General features: G+C 38.3%; 2 protein-coding genes across 2 annotated transcripts; both read right to left on the bottom strand.

Annotated features, from left to right (window-relative positions):
* Window positions 1–9,432: 9,432 nt before the first annotated feature.
* LOC123949515 (olfactory receptor 5G3-like) lies at window positions 9,433–10,383 on the bottom strand. Its single transcript, XM_046017030.1, has one exon. It carries the CDS (start codon window positions 10,381–10,383, stop codon window positions 9,433–9,435), a length of 951 nt encoding a protein of 316 aa, XP_045872986.1.
* Window positions 10,384–16,363: 5,980 nt separating this feature from the next.
* Window positions 16,364–17,314, bottom strand: LOC123949493 (olfactory receptor 5G3-like). Its single transcript, XM_046016998.1, has one exon. It carries the CDS (start codon window positions 17,312–17,314, stop codon window positions 16,364–16,366), a length of 951 nt encoding a protein of 316 aa, XP_045872954.1.
* Window positions 17,315–22,184: the final 4,870 nt, after the last annotated feature.

Raw genomic sequence — 22,184 nt, 5'->3', positions numbered from 1 at the left:
AGGGGCTGTGGGAGGGGGATTCGAATGGGTTAACCCAGTGATGGGTATTAAGGAGTGCACATGTTGTAATGAGTACTGGGTGTTATACGCCACTAATGAATCATGGAACACTGCATCAAAAGCTAATGATGTACTGTATGGTGATTCACATAACGTAACACAAATAAATGCATAAACAAATAAATAATAAATGGACTTCATTTGTGAAAAAAAAGTTTTAAAAATAAAAGTTTTAATTCAAAAAAGAAAAGATTCTGGTGGGCAGGTGTGGAGATCTGCTGCCTAAAACAAGCCTCAAATGCCAGTTCTCTAGCTTATAAAACTTGCCCCCCTGCTATCTGAAGAAGTAGCCTGCCTCTTTCTCAACTCTCTCCCTGCTTTCTCTGTAAAGGGACTACTTTTAGATTTTACCCAGGACCCTGAGACCATGACCTGAGCCGAAGGGAGGCAGAGGCTTTAACCCACTGAGCCACCCAGGCGCCCCTAGATTTTACCCAGGAAATTCCCAAGTGTTTGGACCAACAGATGGTGAGCCAGCGAGGAGACCTAAGAATGGAGTTTTGGGAAAGAGGTATCAGGCGGGAAATCCTGGGTTAGCCCATGACCTCTGTGTGGGGAAGGTGACCTGTATGTCAGAGGCTCATTGGCTGCCACATGAAAACAGAGATGCCCTCAATGCCAGCTGCTTTAATGCTCTTGTTTGAGGAACTGCAGCAAAGCAGGGGGGAAATGGCTGCAGGTGGTCTGGCCTCCACTGTGGGCAGCTTGCCCAGTCACTGATGGCCAACTGGAGACTGACACACACATTAGAGAGTTAGAAGAGCTCAGGTTAGAGAAGAATGTGTGAGGATCCAACCCTCTGCTAGCTTCAGGGCTGGAAGACAAGGCATACTTACATAACACTAAAACTTAATTTTCCCTCATCTGCTAAAAGCATGAAGTTTTCTTGGACTCTGTGTCTATTCTTGATAAGAATGTGAAAAGTTGTTCCTTCTCTTCTAAGTAATCTGCCCAGAAAACAAAAATTCTGTGTTTTCTCAGAATAATTTCCAGCACTTCTTGTTGCCTTTATCAAGTCTTTGACTTAACTTAAGAATTACATCTTTACCAGACTAACAGGAAGAAAACAAACTAAAACAGTAACAGAAAAATGCACTCCTCAAAGTTTTATTATGTGAAAGTAAGATATGTTAATATAAATGTTTCAATGATTGTATACACTTTAGATTAATGAAACTCAAGCTCAGGTACATAAACTATTACAATAACTGTCTTCAGGCTTTGTTTCTAAATAACAATGATGTCTCAAAAGGAGACAATTAGTGGCAACTGTGTGTGTATGCTTTATTGTTACACCAAAGGCCTTGGGGATTAGTTAGTGTCCTCCCTGTTTATTATATGTAGTTACTTCAAGGGTAATCACTGACTAAATCTTCATTAATTACATGTTATCCCCCAACAGAGGATCCCATAATTTTCTATATTTTAGATTTTTTTTATTTATTCATTTGACAGAGAGAGAGATCACAAGTAGGCAGAGAGGCATGCAGAGAGAGAGGAGGAAGCAGGCTCCCTGCAGAGCAGAGAGCCCGATGCGGGGCTCGATCCCAGGACCCTGAGATCATGACCTGAGTCAAAGGCAGCAGCTTAATCCACTGAGCCACCCAGGCGCCCCTTATTATATGTAGTTACTTCAAGGGTAATCACTGACTAAATCTTCATTAATTACATGTTATCCCCCAACAGAGGATCCCATAATTTTCTATGCTTTATTGCTGGTTAACAAAATAATAGAGGAAAATTGACTAAAATCTCAAATCAGCATTGATAGGGCAATTTTGCTTAAAATCATTGAGCATATTTCTTTTTTTATTTTTTAAGATTTATTTATTTATTTATTTTAGAGAGAGAGAGAGAGTTGAAGGGAAGGGTTAAGGGGTGAGGGAGAGAGATTCTCAAGCAGGCTCTCTGCTGAGCATGAAGCCCAGCTCAGGGCTTCATCCCACACTTCTGACATCATGACCTGAGCCGAAACCAAGAGCCAGACATTTAACCAACTGAGTCCCATAAATTATTGAGAATATTTCTAGCATGTGTTCCATCAGCCAACCTTATAGCCCTGACAAAACTCTAAAGGTAGAACAAACATAAGAACCAATGCAGAAAGATCACATGAACATTTGCATTTTTAAAAACTACCTTCAATCCACTGCACTTGCCTTCCTGGTTAGGACTAGGAAAGATAAGGGGGCACAAAGGAGACATTGCAGGGTCTATTAATGATATTACTTCAAGTGTTCCTTAACACTATAGTCCTATATTTTATACTGCTTAGAGTTTAAATGCCTCTGTGTAATTGCTACTAACTCAAGCGATGATTGCAACCATACCAGGAAATCAAAATACTAAATCTTAGCTATCTTCCAAAATTCTTAGCTTCCAAATGTTCCTCCCCGACACTTATCCCTGAAAGCACTTAAGCAACCAATAGCTTTTACTCTGAGATTCCATCTTCCTGTTCCTACATCCTGTCCCATGATTAAGATAACTCATTTCCTCCCTACTTTCCAAGAATGTGAACAGTGAACACTTCTCAGAATAAAACTAAACTTGGAGTGACCCTCTCTAGTCAGCCTTCAAAATCTCTCAGCTACTTGCTCCCTGCAGAATACTCATCTCAAAGCTACTTCCATATTGTAACATTCTTAATACATGCTTCAGTTAATGACTTGGGATTGATTTTTGGTTTTTACTTCTTGTTTTTAAGATCTATTTATTTTATTTTTTAGAAAGACAGCAGGACAGAGGGGCAAAGGAAGATGGAAAAAGAGAATCTCAAGCAGAGTCCCTACTGAGCACAGAGCCTGACAGATGTGGGGCAAAATCCCAGGACTCTGAGATCATGACCTGAACTGAAATCAAGAATCAGATGCTTAACCAACTGAGCCACCCAGGAACCCCTGTTTTTTGTCTCTTTCAGTGAAGTACCTACCTTAAGAGAGAGAGATCACAAGTAGGCAGAGAGGCAGGCAGAGAGAGAGGAGGAAGCAGGTTCCCTGCAGAGCAGAGAGCCCGATGCGGGGCTCGATCCCAGGACCCTGAGATCATGTAAATGTAAAACATATAGGCAGATCATCTGGCAGGCTTCATAGCAGATTTTCCATAAATGGTAGTTAATACTGATACAGTCAATTAATAAACCAATTGTAGCCTGATTTCATTGGATGATGAGAAAGAAGATAATAATAATGAAGCTTAGGGAGGTAAAGAGCAAATAATTGGGTAGCAACTTGAAACAATCACAATGGAACAGTAAACTTTTGGAGGACAGACCAAACCTAACAGAAGGACAACATTGCCAGCGGTTAAGTTGAAGTGCAAACAGCAAATTACTTTGAATGCTGAGACCCCCCAATAAATGCTTTTGTTTTATTTTCGCTTTGCCTCTTTCCATGGTCAACACCAGATTTTGTAGGGTTACCTACATCTTTGAAAAATGCTTATATTTGGAAAGACTACTTATTTTTAAAGTGCTCAGGGATGGGGTACTTGGGTGGCTTAGTCAGTTAAGCATCTGCTTTCAGCTCAGGTCATGATCCCAGGGTCCTGGGATGGAGCCCCATGTCAGGTGCTCTGCTCTGTGGAGAGCCTGATTCTGCATCTCCCTCTCCCTCTGCCTCTCTTCCCAGCTTGTGTTGTGCTCTCTCTCTCTCTCAAATAAATAAATAAAAATTTTAAAATTAAAAAAATAATAATAAAGTGCAGGGCAGTGTGTGATATTTCAAACTACTAAGAAGCCAACCTTGCCTTGAGTTGTTCAGACAAACTTTGACAAAGCAGTTGGGCAGAGTCCTGTTCTCTGCCCAGGAAATCAGACTTGGCAGATAAGAAATCACTGGTCCTTAATTTGTTTCATTTCTAAAGGAAGTCGCTTCTGTATTCTTAACCCATGCCACTTTAGATCCAGATTTTTTTTTAGTTTATTGTTTTTAATGTTTCAATTACCTTTATTTTTATTTTTTATTGAAGTATGATTGACATACAATGTTATATTTGTTTCGGATGTACAACACCTTACTTCAACCATCTATACATTACTCAATGTCCACCATGATAAGTGTAGTCATCCTCTGTCACCATACATTATTTTTTTTTAAAGATTTCATTTATTTGAGAGAGAGGGAAAGCACACAAGCATCAGGGAGGGGTAGAGGGAGAAGCAGACTCCCCACCAAGCAGGGAACCCAATGCAGGACTCAATCCCAGGACCCTGGATCATGATGACCCTAGCCGAAGGCAGATGCTTGACCATCATACATTATTTTTTTAAAAGATTTATTTATTTTATAGAAAGAGAAAGAAAGCATGAAAGGAGGGGGAGGGCCAGAGGCAGAGGAAGAGAGAGAATCTCAAGCAAACTACCCACTGAGCATGGAGACTGATGTGGGACTCAATCTCACCACCTGAGATCATGACCTGAGCCAGAATCAAGAGTCAGCCACTTACCTGACTGAGCCACGCAGATGCCCTTGTCACCATACATTATTGACTATGTTCTCTATGTCGTACCTCATTTTTTCTTACTTGAAAATGTCTTTATTTTATGAAATTTAGAAAACAAAAAAGGAAGAAGAGAAAAATGTTACCCAGAATCTTACCAACCAAAGACAAGCCACAATAATATTTGAGTCGATTTTCTTTCAGTTTTTTTTTATTCTGCCTAGTTACTATTTCATAACTATGACTTTTTAATCCCCATTTTGATCCATATTATGTATTATTACTAACTTTTTTCAACTCTAGTATAATTAACATCTAGTTTTATATTAGCTTCAGGTGTACATAATGATGATCCCACAATTTTATACACTACTCAACCCTCACCGTGATGACTGTTTTCATCCCCATCACTTATTTCACCCATCCCCCTGCCCACCTCCCCTCTGGTAACCACCAACGCACTGTCTATGTTTAAGAGTCCGTTTTTTTGTTTGTTTGTTTGTCTCTCATTTTCTTTGTTCATTTGTTTTGTTTCTTAAATTCCACATACAAGTGAAACCATATGGTACTTGTCTTTCTCTGACTGACTTGTTTCACTTAGCATCATACCCTCTAGATCATCCATCTTGTTGCAAATGGCAAGCTTTCACTTTTTATGGCTAATATTCCATTATATATATAAAACAAATGTTGTTAACTTCTTAAGTGAGTTGACCTTTAGCCTGTTAGCCAGTCTTTACAGGACTGTATACTAGGTTTAAGTTTTAAAGAGGCAGAGTGTGTTCTCAATGAAGTCTTGTCTCGACTTCCAAGAGGTAAATGAAAGGTAAAATTCCTGGGCAAGCAGTTTCTAAAGGATATCTTTTTGTAATATAATTGTCTGAATTTTTATTGGGAATTGTTTTCCTTATCTCTTTGTATTGTAATTTCATTGAACCACATATGTAAGTGGGTTGAATTAATTCAGGCACTTGCACCATATAAACAACAAGGGTTTTTGTTTGTTTATAATATAGGTACTAAATTTTGTTTAGGTTTTGTGATTCCAACAACTTTTGTTAGGTTACCTCTCTCCTGACCATAATTAATTATCTCCTTTCTTGTAAATGTATGCTATTCCTCCATTGTAAGATTGAGGGTATTTTTCCCCATGCCTTTGAATATAGGCTGTTTTTAGTAACTTGCTTGATCAATGAATTGAGCAGATTCTCATATAGAAGGCATGCTCATTGGACAGATGGCAGCAAGAGTCCAATGCTGGGTCATAACCTCTAACATGCCCAAGCATTGCAATTATTAAGAGTTGTCAGCAGTGAATTGGGATGGGGAACTGGTGAAAAAATACACATTGGCTTATGTAATTATCCTAGGTTGTGAGAGATATGGGGAGCAATGCTAACTATTGAACTAATGAATTAGTTGTCCTTAAGTGTCACTAACATGCTGATGAATGAAAATAGCAGACTCAGGTCAGACAATTTCCAATTCATGATATGATGTCAAAGTCATCTAGACAGCATTTAAAAAGATCCTCATCTCCTACAGTTAGAGACCAAACTGCATATAAACTCAATCCAACAACCTGACAGTAGGAAATAGAATAAGAAAGAAGCTGAATTCACAACCTCTAGAAGTTTCCTGTACAAAAGTCAGGACTCTGATAAGGAAGGAGTTAGACACTGATAATTGAGATTAAGACATCTGTTTGGGTATGTTTGAGATATTCCAGTTCCCCCAAAGTGTCTGACCATACAGAAGTGGTCCTCTCCCCCTTGCTGGAAGAAACCAGCCTTTCTTTGCCAGAAAACTTTAAGAGGCCTCACTTCAGTGAGACACAGCATAAGATACTAAGTGCTTTTCTCAAGATCTTGTCCACCTTCCACTCTTAGATTTTAGACCTAAGCCAGGGACAAGGTTCCGAGTGGTATGATTTGATGACTAAGGACAATTGGCCTGTTAGTCACCAAAATAGTTATAGGACTTAGCTGATAAGTACTGTCAGAACTGGAAAATGTGTAGTATACACCTTGAAGATAATGTGCATAAGATGGGAGGAATATAAAGCTGAATAAGGAAGAATTTACTGATATAGAACTCCGGTGCAAAAATTACCTTTTAGGCAAGACACCAGAAGCAGATCCTAATGCATTATTGGGATGACTCCAATAACCTTGGCAAAACTGACAGCCTACAGTAAGGGAGGTAGAGATACCATTATTGCCATGCTAGAGTGCTGAAGGGGCCCAAAGGCTCAGAGATGTAAGGATACTTGAAAGGACTTATAAGTAAATATACATGGTGATTGTGCTATCAAAAATCAATCAAAGAAGGTATCAGATGACTGAAACAATAAAGAAAAGCACTTGTAAGAGGGACTTCGGGGCACCTGGGTGGCTCAGTCCATTAAGCCTGCCACTCTTGATTTGAGCTCAGGTCATGATCTCAGGGTCTTGAGATGGGGCCCCACATGGGGTTCTACACTCAGCAGGGAGTCTGCTTAAGATTCTCTTCTTCTCCCCCTCTGTCCCTCCCCCGACTCTCGCTCTCAAATAAATAAGTAAATAAATAAATAAAATCATTTAAAGAAATGTTTTAAGAGCCACTCCAGCTGGTGGGAACCCAGTGGTATGAGAAATTGTTACACATTTAAGTTCCTAGAAATCAAATGGCTCTTAGAGAATGACTGTAGACTGCTTAAAGTTCAACCAAGTAGTGGTCCAACAACAGCTCTGTGCTTTACATATGATCATTTACAAGGTCTCCCATACATGGTATGCAGTCAGTGATTTGAGAAATGTATCCTTTTCTATTCTGATTAGGATGGAGTATCAGAAACAGTTTACATTCACATGAGATGAGCAACAATATTCATTTTCAATTTTTCTCAAGGTTATGTTAACACTCCTGCCCTCCTCAGTATAGTCTGCTGGTATATGTTCCCCCACGATATTTGACCTCCTACTCACTACACTTAGTGGATACAACAGTATTGTCTGCTACCTTGATAACGTCATACTGATAGAGCAGTTCACACAAGCAGTTGCCGGAATGTTGGACACCTTGGTGAAACACCCGTGCTCCATAGGGTGAGAGACACAATACAAACACAAAAATACCTATTAAGACTTGGAAACTCAAAATATTGGGTGAGTTTTTACAGGTCTACCCACCAAGGGCATGTGACAATACCCCATCCAAAGTAAAATTCATGAAGAAAGAGTAAGAGTCCTAGTGGGCCTCTGTGAGTTTTGGAGGCAACATATTCCATAGCTAGGAATAGTTCTCCAGCCCAGAGACCATATGGCACAGAAGGCCCACAGGCATTAAGTGGGATGCACAACAGGAGAGTCTCCCCAGCAGGTCCACGCAGAGTACAAGCAGCCCTTCCACTTGGACCACATGATGGAGCAGGATCTATAAGGAAAGCTGTGGTCCTGGGGAAAGAAGCAACATGAAGCTTATTACCAGCTTTAGTAGGGGAAAAATTCAGGTCCTGAGCTTCAGGAGATATTCTATACCATCCATAACAAAGAAGGTTACGTTTTTTTGAGAAAGAGGTCCTAGTCTGTTTGTGGGGCCTAATAAAGAAGAAACTCTGGCCCAGGAAGCACCACATGAGCACATATCCAGTCCTGCCCTAATGCACTGGGTCTAATCAGAGCCTCCAATAAGTTAAGTAAAATGGGCAAAGCAAAAACCATAAGATATAAATGGAGCTCCATCTAAATGGATCCCAAGTAAAAGCAGAGGGGCGATCAAGCAACGACTCAAATGTGCATGAATAAAACCTCTCCTTTCCCACCTCAATGTCACTCCTGTTGAAGTAATCACCATCTAAACTTGTTGTGCATTCTTTATAAGGCCCTCCCAATGCTCACTTGCACCTGCATGCACATGCACATTTTATTATATGGCCTTGGCCCTTGTTCTTAATGATCAGAGCTACACTTTGGTCTTCCACTTGATTTTTTTTTTTTCACCTAACAGTGACTGCATACAATCTCCTGGTCAGTCCGCAATTACCTAGTCCTTTCATTTGCTGTGCATTTCACATGCACACACACAAAATTGACTTTTCTTATCATGGTGGATATACAGACCATTTCTTTTACTTTACTTACCATACAAAGTGTTGAAATATGTGTAATCTTATTCATTGGCATTTATATTTCTGTCAGCCAGAGATTTCTAAAGGAGGGAATTCTAGGTCAGATGCCATAAAAATTTACCACTTTATATGGGAACTACCAGGTTCTTTGTGGAATGGAGTATTCACACTATTAGCAGGAATTAAGAGTGGACATGGCCATATAGGAACTTCATCTTCACAGGAAACTAAAAATATTCTATCTATATTGAAAGGCACTGCATTGGCCTTTAATTTCCTTTCATTTCCCTGACGTCATGATAGTGAACTTTTTTTTCTCACACAATCTTGTTATGTGGATACCCATTTCTGTGAATTGCTTGTTCATTTGTTTGCCCTTTTATCTATTACATTTTTCTTTGAATTTTAGACTGTTCTTTCATTATCAGAGATACAATCTCATTGTTTAGAACACATGCACTAACGTTTTCTCTTGTTTTATTATTTTCCTTGTAATATTATTTGTGGTACCCTGAAATTTTGATTACAAGTTTTGGTTTTCTTGCTTGGATTAAATAGTATTCAAACATCCATGATTGCACAGTCAACTAAGTTTTCTTCCAGTATATTTTCACATTTATATTCTCAATAAATCTCTATATTATTATGAAACTCTCATCGTGTCACAAACAAGAAGGGATAGAAAAACATTTAAGAATTACTCCATTTTCAAATCATCTATGAGCTGGCAGAGCATAGACTCACATGCAGTTTCTGACTTCCACTTCAGCGATTGCTTTCCCGTACAGTCTGTACCAACATCTACGGTACAACACAACAGAGTTCTATTTTACCAAGACCATTAGAGAATGCTTCCTTTCCAACTTCCTCCTGAATGCATTTTTCACCTCCTTGTTCCTCAGACTATAAATGAGGGGGTTCAACATGGGAATTACCACAGTATAAAACAGAGAAATCACTTTATTGATATCCAGGGAGGAAGTTGAGCCAGGCCGAACATAGATAAAGAAAAGAGTCCCATAGAAGATGGAGACAACAATCAGGTGAGAAGAGCAAGTGGAGAAAGCTTTCTGCCTCCCATCAGCAGTCTCGATCTTCAAGATGGCTACCAGGATGCAAACATAGGAGACCATGATGATCAGGCCACTGAGTATGACTATAGCTCCAGCCAAGATGAACAGCACTAATTTATTGATCCATGTGTCTGCACATGCTAGAGACAGCAGTGGAGAAATGTCACAGAAGAAGTGATTGATGCTATTTGGACCACAGAAGGGTAAGCGAAAAGTGAGAACTGTATGGGTCATTGTGCTTATAAGAGCCATGGTGTAAGGTCCTACCACCAGCTGCACACAGACCTTCTGGGACATGATTAGCGTGTACAGCAAGAGCTTACAGACGGCCATGTACCGGTCATATGCCATGGAAGCCAGGAGGAAACATTCACTTGCCACAAAGAAACCAGAGAACCACATCTGTGCGGCACAACCCGCAAAAGAGATGTCTTTTTTCTCCACAAAGATGTCACACAGCATCTTGGGGGTAATGGAAGACGAAGAACAAATATCTACAAAGGACAAGTGGCTGAGAAAAAAGTACATAGGAGTGTGGAGTCTTGGATCAGTCCATATGAGAATGATCATCCCTATGTTACCCCCCAGGGTGACAACATAAACAAAGAGAAGCATGACAAAGAGGACAGTCTGATGCTGGAGGTGATCTGTGAGGCCCAAGAAAAGAAATTCAGTCACTTCTGTCTGATTCTTATCTTCCATTGGTCAGTTGTAATCTGTTACAAGAAGGAAAAACAATTTTTATAATTAAAAAAAAAGCAATCGCTAGCACTTAGAAATAATGTTTTATACAAATGACAGATTATCCTACACAGGTCTCTAACAGGCAATTATTGAATTATTGTTGAACTGGAAGACAGGATGTCCATGTACTAGGTCTAGGAGTTGTGCATAGACACGGTGTAAACTTGGACAATTCACCCCCGATCTCTTTGGATTCAGTACTCTCTCCCAGAAAAAGAGGAGTCCAACGACATTGTCGAAACCTCCCTCAAGGTGTATTTGAAATGGGAATTAGTCTCCACGTTTCATGTTTTTGTGTTATAGGATAATAAAAGTCACTTAATAATACCTTTACTGGAAGTACTATAAAATCTCACCAATGTGATATTCAGATCCTTACATCAGACATTTGGGAAAGACTAAGCAAGGGAGTTCCTGTTCTCACTGAAGGATCAGTACCATTCTAATATTATTAAGACACAATTCATAGATGTGCTTATCAGTCTATTCCCTACTCCCACATATAGCAAGATGTTGAAAGGGTAATACACACAATTGACAAAGATTTGATTCATATACAGGAATATGGTGTCATGGAAGAAATAGAGAGGTCTTGCCTCTGAGATCTAGTGATCTAGCAAATGTTGGACAACAACTTGTCCTGGAAATTATATAGAAAATTAAGCCTCTGTTGCACCTAAATAACATAGAATTGTTTTATGTGATTTCCTATATATTTTATAAACTTTTTTTGAGTAACTTATCTTGAATTCTGTCAAGTAATCACAATATTTTTGTTAAAACTGTAATAGTAATTATGTCTGTAACATATCAAATATATCATACTTTATGCAAGAAATACCCTCAAGAAAATGTTGGTTTCTGACTCATTAGCAAAGGGAGAAAAATCAAGTTGTTCAAAATTCTTAGGAGAGATCACAATGTAGGATAACTTATATGAAAAAAAATCTGGTTTTAAATAACATGTATTATCACTTCAGTTAGTGTCCTCTTCAAAAAAAAAAAAAATAAGACCAGTATGCTACTCCGAAATTATAATTATATGTGGAACTTGATGTATGATATTAGTAGTGACTGTATCTATTCAATTTATGAGAACATTATCATTATCATGATTATTTGCTTAATGCTATATAAATGTCTTTTCAACAGTCAAAAAGGTAATTCTGAGGTTGTTAGGAGTATGACCCAGAGCAGAAATGTTTTCTTTGTGCCAATTGAATATGGAAATATAGGTGTGGGGGTGTCAGGATGGTACACTCACACTACTCCTAATTTTGATTCGTTTTTCCTTCCTTCCTTCCTTCTCCCTTCTTTCTTTCTTCCTTCCTTCTTTCCCTCATTTCCTATGTATTTATTTTAATAAGTTATTTTGAGTCTCTAAAAAACAGGGAAGATGATCCCAAACCTCTTTCACACTTACATTCTGTAATCTTAGAAATCCTCATGGACATTGTCACATCTCGATATTGTAAAGAAACAAATAGGAAATTCAGTTTTAAAAAGTCACAACAAACCAGTTGTTTTGTCTCAGAAAGATATGAACAGAATGCTGAAGTCAGAAAGCCTGAGCTAGGAAGGTTATTTTCATTTCATTTAAGGTCATCCTGATGTTTTCCACCAAATTTCAAAAATTGATGTTTTCCAAAATGCACAGTACTTACTTCTTTAAGGATATCCTTCATCTAGCTCCTTTAACTGCTTCAAAGGAAACAACCATTTTCTAGAAGAAAGGAATACTCAGCTTCCTTCATGGTGGTAACCTCTTCCAAGAGGCATGACTTTCTAAACACATGGTGAAGAAAACAGATCTCCATCTTAAAGAGCCTGCAAGTGAAGAGATCCTAATTGACCTGCACATTAATACACATATTGCACAGAATAAGGGACGCTTTCCCAGGAGTTTTCAACAGTTTAGAGCCAGGTCCCCAAAGAACTAAAATCTCAAGCGTTTACACCTAAAGGGACAAAATTAACATAATCTTAGTAGCACTTGCACTAAGTATTATTTTATAACTGTGTCATTTCTCAAAGAGAGGATTCCTAAGAAAACAAAAGGGATTGTCCCCCTGCTTTGGCATCCTTCATGCCAAAAGGAGCTCTCTTTGCTATCAGTAGGGTGTGATGCACTGAGCACCCAGGACCAGTTTGGAGGAAGCAGTTTGCTGCCTGGACTCTGGAGACACATCCCCTGGCGTTAATCTCAATTCCACTGCTTTACTGCTTGTGTCACTTTAAGCATATTTTTAAGTCTCTCTGTGCCTGATTCTCTCAATTTTTAAACTAAAGAAGATAACGATGTCTAGTTTGCAAAGATCTTGGAAGAACTTAACGAAGTGATAAATTTAAACTACTTAATGAGTGTCCAGCACAGAAACAGTGCTCATTAATGTTATGTATTATTATTAGGGATTTATAGCATAGTTAGTGACCTTATACCTAGACACTGAAATAAAACAGAAGTGTTTTTTTGTTTGTTTTTTTGTTTTTGTTTTTTTCTCTAGGCAAAATAAAACACAATCTGTGGACTCCAAAGAAAGGACAGATCACTATAAAAATGGAATAGAGGAGAAAATACTCAAATGGAATAGAGGAAGCAATTAGTCTAGAAAGATAAAATTTAGGTAGACTGAAGTTAAAGGGAAGGTATTCCAGGGCAGTGCTAATGAGATCAGCACGAGCAGAAACAAGGAAGATGTTTGAGATGGAAGGTTTACATTCAAGAAAGAAGCCAGTGTAGAGTCTGATGAAACAGATTAAAGTATTGCAATCCCCACCTTCTCTGAAACCTTATTGTTTATCCAATGGGAAGACCTGATATCTTTTTCTATTTAACCCCTATAACATTTCACTGGAGCTTATTTTTAATCCCAGTTAATTATCTATCTCAGTAGGTTGTCAATAACTGATTTTACCTAACTGTTGAATTAGTGGAAAATAAGTGTTCCAAACCAATAATTCATAATGGTTTATATTTAGCAATTTAAATTATGTTATATACTTTTGATCTGATGGCAAGTAAAAGTAAGTTTAACTGTTACTCTCAAAACAAACTAAAAACAATAAAAAACAACCAACAAACACAGATGTTAAGTAAAATGAAAAAGACACTTCATCAGCTCTGAAAAGGAAAAGGTAATATAGAAAATAATTTAAAAATCATTTTTTTAATTTTTTATTTCTTTAAAGAATTTTTTTTAGATTTTTAAAATTTATTTGACAGACAGAGGTCACAAGTAGGCAGAGAAGCGGAGTTGGGGGGAGCAGGCTCCCTGCTGAGCAGAGAGCCCAGTGTGGGGCTGGATCCCAGGACCCTGGGATCATGACTTAAGCTGAAGGCAGAGGCTTTAACCCACTGAGCCACCCAGGCACCCCTAAAAAATAATTTTATTAACAGAAAATTATAGGAAATTTCTCTTTTGTTACTTTTTTTTAAAGATTTTATTTATTTTTTTGACAGACAGAGATCACAAGTAGGCAGAGAGACAGGCAGAGAGAGAGGAGGGGTTCGATCCCAGGACTCCGGGATCATGACCTGAGCGGAAGGCAGAGGGTTTAACCTACTGAGCCACCCAGACGCCCTCTTTTGTTACATTTTTTAAATAAAACATCAAATTGATAAAGAACAAGGTTGAAAAATGAAATAACAAAATTATATTAGATAATGTGAAGTAAGTTGGCTGAGCCGAGGGAAGAAAATTGTATGAGAATTTTGAGGACATGAAACAAACAAACAATAAGGCAAGAGACAATATAGACACTACTAAAATAACCCTGGAAAACTTGAGAAAATTTAAAAAGTAAAGTTTAAAACTAGCTGCAGGGCTACTGGGTGACTCAGTCCATTAAGCATCTGACTTTGCCCCAAGAATGTTATCGCCAAACAGTGGAAAGAGCCAAGATGCCCTTCAACAGACAAATGGATAAAGACGATATGGTCCATATATACAATGGAGTATTATGCCTCCATCAGAAAGGATGAAGACCCAACTTTTGTATCAACATGGATGGGACTGGAGGAGATTATGCTGAGTGCAATAAGTCAAGCAGAGAGAATCAATTATCATGTAATTTCACTTACTTTGGAGTAAGTTTCATTTACTTGTGTTATTAGCAAATAACACAGAAGACATTGGGAGGAGAGAAGAAGTGATTTGGGGGAATTAGAGGGGGAGATGAACCATGAGAGACTGTGCACTTTGAAAAACAAACTGAGGGTTTTTGGGGGGTGGGGGAGGGTCGGGGGAGCCTGGTGGTGGGTATTAAGGAGGGCACATATTGCATGGAGCAATGGGTGTGGTGCATAAGCAATAAATCTTGGAACACTGAAAAGTAAATGTTATGGCTTTTGAAAAAGAACTCCTGGTCTATTTGTGGAACCTAATAAAGAGGGAACACTTGCACAAGAGGCACCATGTGAGCATGTATCCAGGCCTGCCCTAATGCCCTGGGTTCCATCAGATTCTCCAATAAATAAAGTGAGATGAGCAAAGCAGCATCTATCACATGATGAACATGGGCCATCCACATGGATCCCAACTAACATCAGAGGCTCTAGTTCAAATGTGTTTGAATACAACCTCTGCTTTCCTACGTCTATGCAACTCACCTTGAAGTGATAATGTCAACAGCTTGCTATGCATCCTTTATAAGTTCTCTCTATGTTCATTTACACCTTTTATTCATTACCTAGGTTTTGCCATTTTCTTAATGATCATAGCAGCACACTCATCTTCAACTTGGTTTGTTTTGTTGTGTTTTACCTAATAGTAACTGCAAACAATTTTCTCCAGGTCAGTCCATGATTATGTAATCCAGTCATTTCATTTACTATACCTTTCATAGGAGAAAAAAATGTGCGTTTATTCTAGTGTTGGATAGTCCCATATTTTCTTTTATTCTTCCTTGCCATACATGATGCTAAAATATGTGTGATCTTATTCATTGGCATGTATGTTTCTGTCAACTAGATTTCTAAAGGAGGGATTTTTAGGTCAAATACCATATTAATTTATCATGTTATAAGGAAACTGCCAAATTCTTTGTGGAAATCGATTATTCACACTATCAGCAGGAAATAAGATGATACATGGCCAAATAGGACCTTCATCAACATGGAAAACTAACAATATTGCATCTATATTGAAAGACACTACATTGACATTTTAATATCTTTTCATTTACTTGACCAGTAATGACATTCAGCATGTTTTCTTTACATGTCTGGCAATTTGTATTCCTATTTTGTGATTTGCCTATTCACTTGTTGGCTCACTTATTTGTTGTCTTTGTTTTTTTTTTTAAGATTTCATTTATTTATTTGAGAAAGAGAGCACAAGCAAGGGGAGCTACAAAAGGAGAGGAAAGGGAGAAGCAGGTTCCCCACTGAGCAGGGAGCCCAATGGGGGGCTTGATCCCAGGACCCTGGAACCATGACCCAAGCCAAAGGCAGACACTTAACTGACTGAACCACCCAAGTACCCTATTGTTTTTCTTTTTCATTCTGAATTTTAGACTGCTCTTTGCATATTGGGGGTATTATCCCATTGTTTGGCACATGTGTACAAATATTTTTCTCTTGTTTTATTATTTCCCTGGTAATATTGTTTGTGCTACCTTGACCTCTCAATTACAACTTTTGGTTTTCTTGTCTGGATTAAATAGTATTCAAATGCCCGTGACTTCACAAATATTCATCTAAGTTTTCTTCCAGTATATTTTCACATTTATGTTCTCAATCCATCTCTATATTGTTTTGAAACACTCATCATGTCACAGACAATAAGATACTGCAGAAAAATATTTAAGAACTACTCCACTTTTCAAATCATCTATGAGCTGGCAGAGCATGGACTCACATGCAGTTTCTGACTTCCACTTCAGCGATTGCTTTCCCGTACAGTCTGTACCAACATCTACGGTACAACACAACAGAGTTCTATTTTACCAAGACCATTAGAGAATGTTTCCTTTCCAACTTCCTCCTGAATGCATTTTTCACCTCCTTGTTCCTCAGACTATAGATGAGGGGGTTCAACATGGGGATTACCACAGTATAAAACAGAGAAATCACTTTATTGATATCCAGGGAGGAAGTTGAGCCAGGCCGAACATAGATAAAGAAAAGAGTCCCATAGAAGATGGAGACGACAGTCAGGTGAGAAGAGCAAGTGGAGAAAGCTTTCTGCCTCCCATCAGCAGTCTGGATCTTCAAGATGGCAACCAGGATGCAAACATAGGAGACCGTGATAATCAGCCCACTGAGCACACCAATTGCTCCAGCCAAGATGAACAGCACTAATTTATTGATCCATGTGTCTGCACATGCTAGAGACAGCAGTGGAGAAATGTCACAGAAGAAGTGATTGATGATATTTGGACCACAGAAGGGTAAGCGAAAAGTGAGAATTGTATGTGTCATCATGCTTATAAGAGCCATGGTGTAAGGTCCTACCACCAGCTGCACACAGACCCTCTGGGACATGATGAGTGTGTACAGCAAGGGCTTACAGATGGCCATGTACCGGTCATATGCCATGGAAGCCAGGAGGAAACATTCACTTGCCACAAAGAAACCAAAGAACCACAACTGTGCAGCACAACCCACAAAAGAGATGACTTTTTTCTCCGCAAAGATATCACACAGCATCTTGGGGGCAATGGAAGATGAAGAACAAATATCTACAAAGGACAAGTGGCTGAGAAAAAAGTACATAGGAGTGTGGAGTCTTGGATCAGTCCATATGAGAATGATCATCCCTACGTTACCCCCCAGGGTGACAACATAGACAAAGAGAAGCATGACAAAGAGGACAATCTGATCCTGGAGGTGATCTGTGAGGCCCAAGAAAAGAAATTCAGTCACTTCTGTCTGATTTTTATCTTCCATTGGTCAGTTGTAATCTGTTACAAGAAGGAAAAACAATTTTTATAATTTAAAAAAAAGCAATCGCTAGCACTTAGAAATGATGTTTTATACAAATGACAGATTATCCTACACAGGTCTCTAACAGGCAATTATTGAATTATTGTTGAACTGGAAGACAGGATGTCCATGTACTAGGACTAGGAGTTATGCATAGACACGGTGTAAACTTGGACAATTCACCCCCGATCTCTTTGGATTCAGTACTCTCTCCCAGAAAAAGAGGAGTCCAACGACATTCTCGAAACCTCCCTCAAGGTGTATTTGAAATGGGAATTAGTCTCCACATTTCATTTTACTATGTTATGGGATAATAAAACTCACTAAAGAATACTTTTACTGGAAGTACTATAAAATCTCACCAAGGTGATATTCAGATCCTTACATCAGACATGTGGGAAAGACTAAACAAGGGAGTTCCTGTTCTCACTGAAGGATCAGTACCATTCTTTAACATTATTAAGACACAATTCATACATGTGTTTATCAGTCTACTCTCTATTTGCGTTGATAACAGGATGTGGAAAGGATAATGTACACAATTAGTAAAGCAGTTACTTATATAAAAGAATATGATACCATAGAAGGAATGGAGAGGTCTTGTGTATAAGAACAAGAGATCTGCCAAATTTTGGACAGCAAAATGGAAATGCCATGACAGTTGTACAGAAAATTAAGCATCTGTTTGCACCAAAATAGCATATTTTTATTTTATGTGATTCCCTATACATTATATAAACTTCTTTTAAGACACTTATCCTGACATCTGTCAGACAATGTCAATTATAGTAATGAGTAAAATATCAAATGGGGAATGATTTGTGCAAGGAGCACCATGAAGAAAATACTACTTTTTGTCTCATGAGTTCAGGAAGAAGAAATCAAATGGTTTCCAAAGAGACAATCACTATGTAGGAAAATTTGTATGAAAAGTCTGGTTTGAGGCTCAGTCATTATGCATCTGCCTTTGGCTCAGGCCATGATCCCAGGGTCCTGAGACTGAGTCCTGCATCAGGCTCCCTGCTCAGCAGGAAGCCTGCTTCTCCCTCTCTCACTCCTCTAGCGGTCTCTCTCTCTCTCTCTCTGTCAAATAAATAAATAAATAAATCTTTTTAAAAAACGAAAAATTGGTTTTAAGTAACATTTACTATCACTTCAACTATTGTCCTCTAAATAAAATAAAAGCAAAATACGACTCATATTGTACAATAATTACATGTGAAGCTTGAGATAGGATATAAATAGTGGCTGTATCCATTCAACTTGATTCTTTTATCATTATCATAATTATTTGCTCAATACACTATAAAGTATGATTTCATGAGTCACAAAGACAATTCTAGGCTTATGATAAGAGCATCAGCCATGGCATAAATGTTAATTCCAGTCCAAATACACTAATAGAGGTATGTGGGGATTTAGAGGGTAGAATAGACAGGCTGCTCCTAGTTTTGATCCCATCTTTCTTCCTTCCTTCTGTCCTTCTTTCTTTCTTTTTTCTCTTCTCTTCTCTTCTATTATTTAAATATAAGCCATTTTGAGACAAGGAGGATAATCTCTACTCCCTTTCATACCTACATTCTGTGGCTTTAGAAATCTTCATAGACATTGCAGAATCTCTATATTATGCAAAACTAAACAGGAAATTCAGTTTTATAAAGAAAGTGACACAAACCAGTTGTTTAGTCTCCTGAGAATGTGAACAAAATGCCAGTCTGCTCTATTTAGAAAGCCTGAGCTAGGAAGGTTATTTTCCTGTCATTTAAACTCATCCTGATGTTTCTCCACTAAATTTCACAAAAATTTCTTATTTTCCAAAATGCAACATACTCACTTCTTTAAGGATATCCTTCATGTAGCTCCCTTAAGTGCTTTAAAGGAAACAACCATTTTCTAGAAGAAAGGAATGCTCAACGTCTTTCACGGTGGTAACCTCTTCCAAGAGGCATGACTTTCTAAACACATGGTGAAGAAAACAGATCTCCATCTTGAAGAGCCTGCAAGTGAAGAGATCCTAATTGACCTGCACATTAATATGCACATTAATATGCACAGAATAAGGAGTTTCCAATAGTTCTCAGGAGATTTCAGTAGTTTGGTGGCAGGTCCCCAAAGAACTAAAACCTCAAGTGTTTACACCTAAAGGGACAAAATTAACATAATCTCAGTGGCACTTGCACCCAGTATTATTTCATAATGGTGTCATTTCTCATAGAGAGGATTCCTAAGAAAACAAAAGGGATTGTCCCCCTACTTTGGCATCCTTCATGCCAAAAAGAGCCCTCTTTTCTATCAGGGGGGCATGATGCATTGAGCACCCAGGACCAGTTTGGAGGAAGTAGTTCACTGCCTGCATTCTGGAGACACATCCCCTGCTGTTAATCTCAATTCCACTGCTTTACAGCTTGTGTACACTTTTTAGGTCTCTCTGTGCCTCATCCTCTTAATCCCTAAACTAAAGAAGGCAGCAGTGTCTAGTTCACAGAGATCTTGTAAGGACTTAATGAAGTGATAAACTTAAACTGGTTAATAAGTGCAATTGCAGGGTCATAGGGAAGCTCGATATTTAATTTCTTGAGGAATCTCCACATTGTTCTCCAAAGTGGCTGCACCAACTTGCATTCCCATCAACAGTGTAAGAGGGTTGCCCTTTCTCCACATCCTCTCCAACACATGTTGTTTCCTATCTTGCTAATTTTGGCCATTTTAACTGGTGTAAGGTGATATCTCAATGTGGTTTTGATTTGAATCTCCCTGATGGCTAGTGATGATGAACATTTTTTCATGTGTCTGATAGCCATTTGTATGTCTTCATTGGAGAAGTGTCTGTTGATATCTTCTGCCCATTTTTTTGATATGATTATCAGTTTTGTGTGTGTTGAGTTTGAGGAGTTCTTTATAGATCCTGGATATCAACCTTTTGTCTGTACTGTCATTTGCAAATATCTTCTCCCATTCCGTGGGTTGCCTCTTTGTTTTGTTGACTGTTTCCTTTGCTGTGCAGAAGCTTTTGATCTTGATGAAATCCCAAAAGTTGATTTTTGCTTTTGTTTCCTTTGCCTTTGGAGACATATCTTTGGAGAACAGTGTGGAGATTCCTCAAGAAATTAAAAATAGAGCTTCCCTATGACCCTGCAATTGCACTGCTGGGTATTTACCCCAAAGATACAGATGTAGTGAAAAGAAGCACCATCTGTACCCCAATGTTTATAGCAGCAACGGTCACAGTCACCAAACTGTGGAAAGAACCATGATGCCCTTCAACAGACGAATGGATAAGGAATATGTGGTCCATATACACAATGGAGTATTATGCCTCCATCAGAAAGGATGAATACCCAACTTTTGTAGCAACATGGACAGGACTGGAAGAGATTATGCTGAGTGAAATAAGTCAAGCAGGGAGAGTCAAGTATCATATGGTTTCACTTATTTGTGGAGCATAACAAAGAACATGGAGGACATGGGGAGATGGAGAGGAGAGGGGGTTGAGGGAAATTGGAAGGGGAGGTGAACCATGAGAGACTATGGACTCTGAAAAACAACCTGAGGGTTTTGAAGGGGCGGGGGATGGAAGGTTGGGGAACCAGGTGTTGGGTAATAGGGAGGCACGTATTGCATGGAGCACTGGGTGTGATGCAAAAACAATGAACACTGTTACGCTGAAAAGAAATTAAAAAAAAAAACTGGTTAATAAGTGTCCAGCACAGAAACAGTGCTCATTAATGTTATGTAGTATTATTAGGGATTTATAGCATAGTTAAGGACATTATACCTAGACATTGAAATAAAACAGAAGGGTTTTTTGTTTTTGTTTTTATCTCTAGGCAAAATAAAACACAGTCTATGGACTCCAAAGAAAGGACAGGTCACTGTAAAAATGTAATAGAGGAGAAAATACTCAAGGAAGGAATTACTCTAGAAAGATAAATAAAATTTAGATATCTGAAGTTGAAGGAAAGGTATTCCAGGGCAGTGTTAATGAGATCAGCAGAAGCAAAGAAGATGTTTGAGACGGAAAGTTTACACTCAAGAAAGAAGCCAGTGCAGAGTCTGATGAAACAGATCAAGGTATTGTAATCCCCACCTTCTCTGAAACCTTATTGTTTATCTGATGGGAAGACCTGATATCTTTTTCTATTCAACCCCTATAACATTTCACTGGAGCTTATTTTTAATCCCAGTTAATTATCTATCTCAGTAGGTTGTCAATAACTGATTTTGCCTAACTGTTGAATTAGTGGAAAATAAAAGCTCCGAATCAATAATTCATGATTGTTTATATTTAGCAACTTAAATTATGTTATATACTTTTGATCTGATAGCAAGTAAAAGTAAGTCTACCTGTTATTCTCAAAACAAACTAAAAATTAAAAAAAAAACAACCAACAAACACAGATTTTAAATAAAATGAAAAAGACACTTCAGCTCTGAAAAAGAAGAGGTAATATGGAAAATAATTTAAAAATCATTTTATTAACAGAAAATTATAGGAAAGTTCTCTTTTATTACATTTTTTAAATAAAAACATCATTTTGATGGAAAAGCAAGGTTGAAAAATGAAATAACAAAATTATATTAGATAATGTGGAGTAAGCTGGCTAAGCCAAGGAAAAAAAATTTTATGAGAATTGTCAGGACATGAAACAAACAAACAAGAAGGCAATAGACAATATAGACACGACTAAAATAACCCTGGAAGTCTTAAGAAAATTTAAAAAGTAAAGTTTAAAACCAGCTGCAGGGCTCCTGGGTGGCTCAGTCCATTAAGCATCTGACTTTGCCTCAGGTCATGATCTCAGGGGCTGATATCAAGTCCCAAGTGGGCTCCACA

This window comes from Meles meles, chromosome 8, assembly GCF_922984935.1.
Source record: "Meles meles chromosome 8, mMelMel3.1 paternal haplotype, whole genome shotgun sequence".
Taxonomy (NCBI): Eukaryota; Metazoa; Chordata; class Mammalia; order Carnivora; family Mustelidae; genus Meles; species Meles meles.
This window is presented reverse-complemented; position numbering and strand designations above follow the sequence as displayed.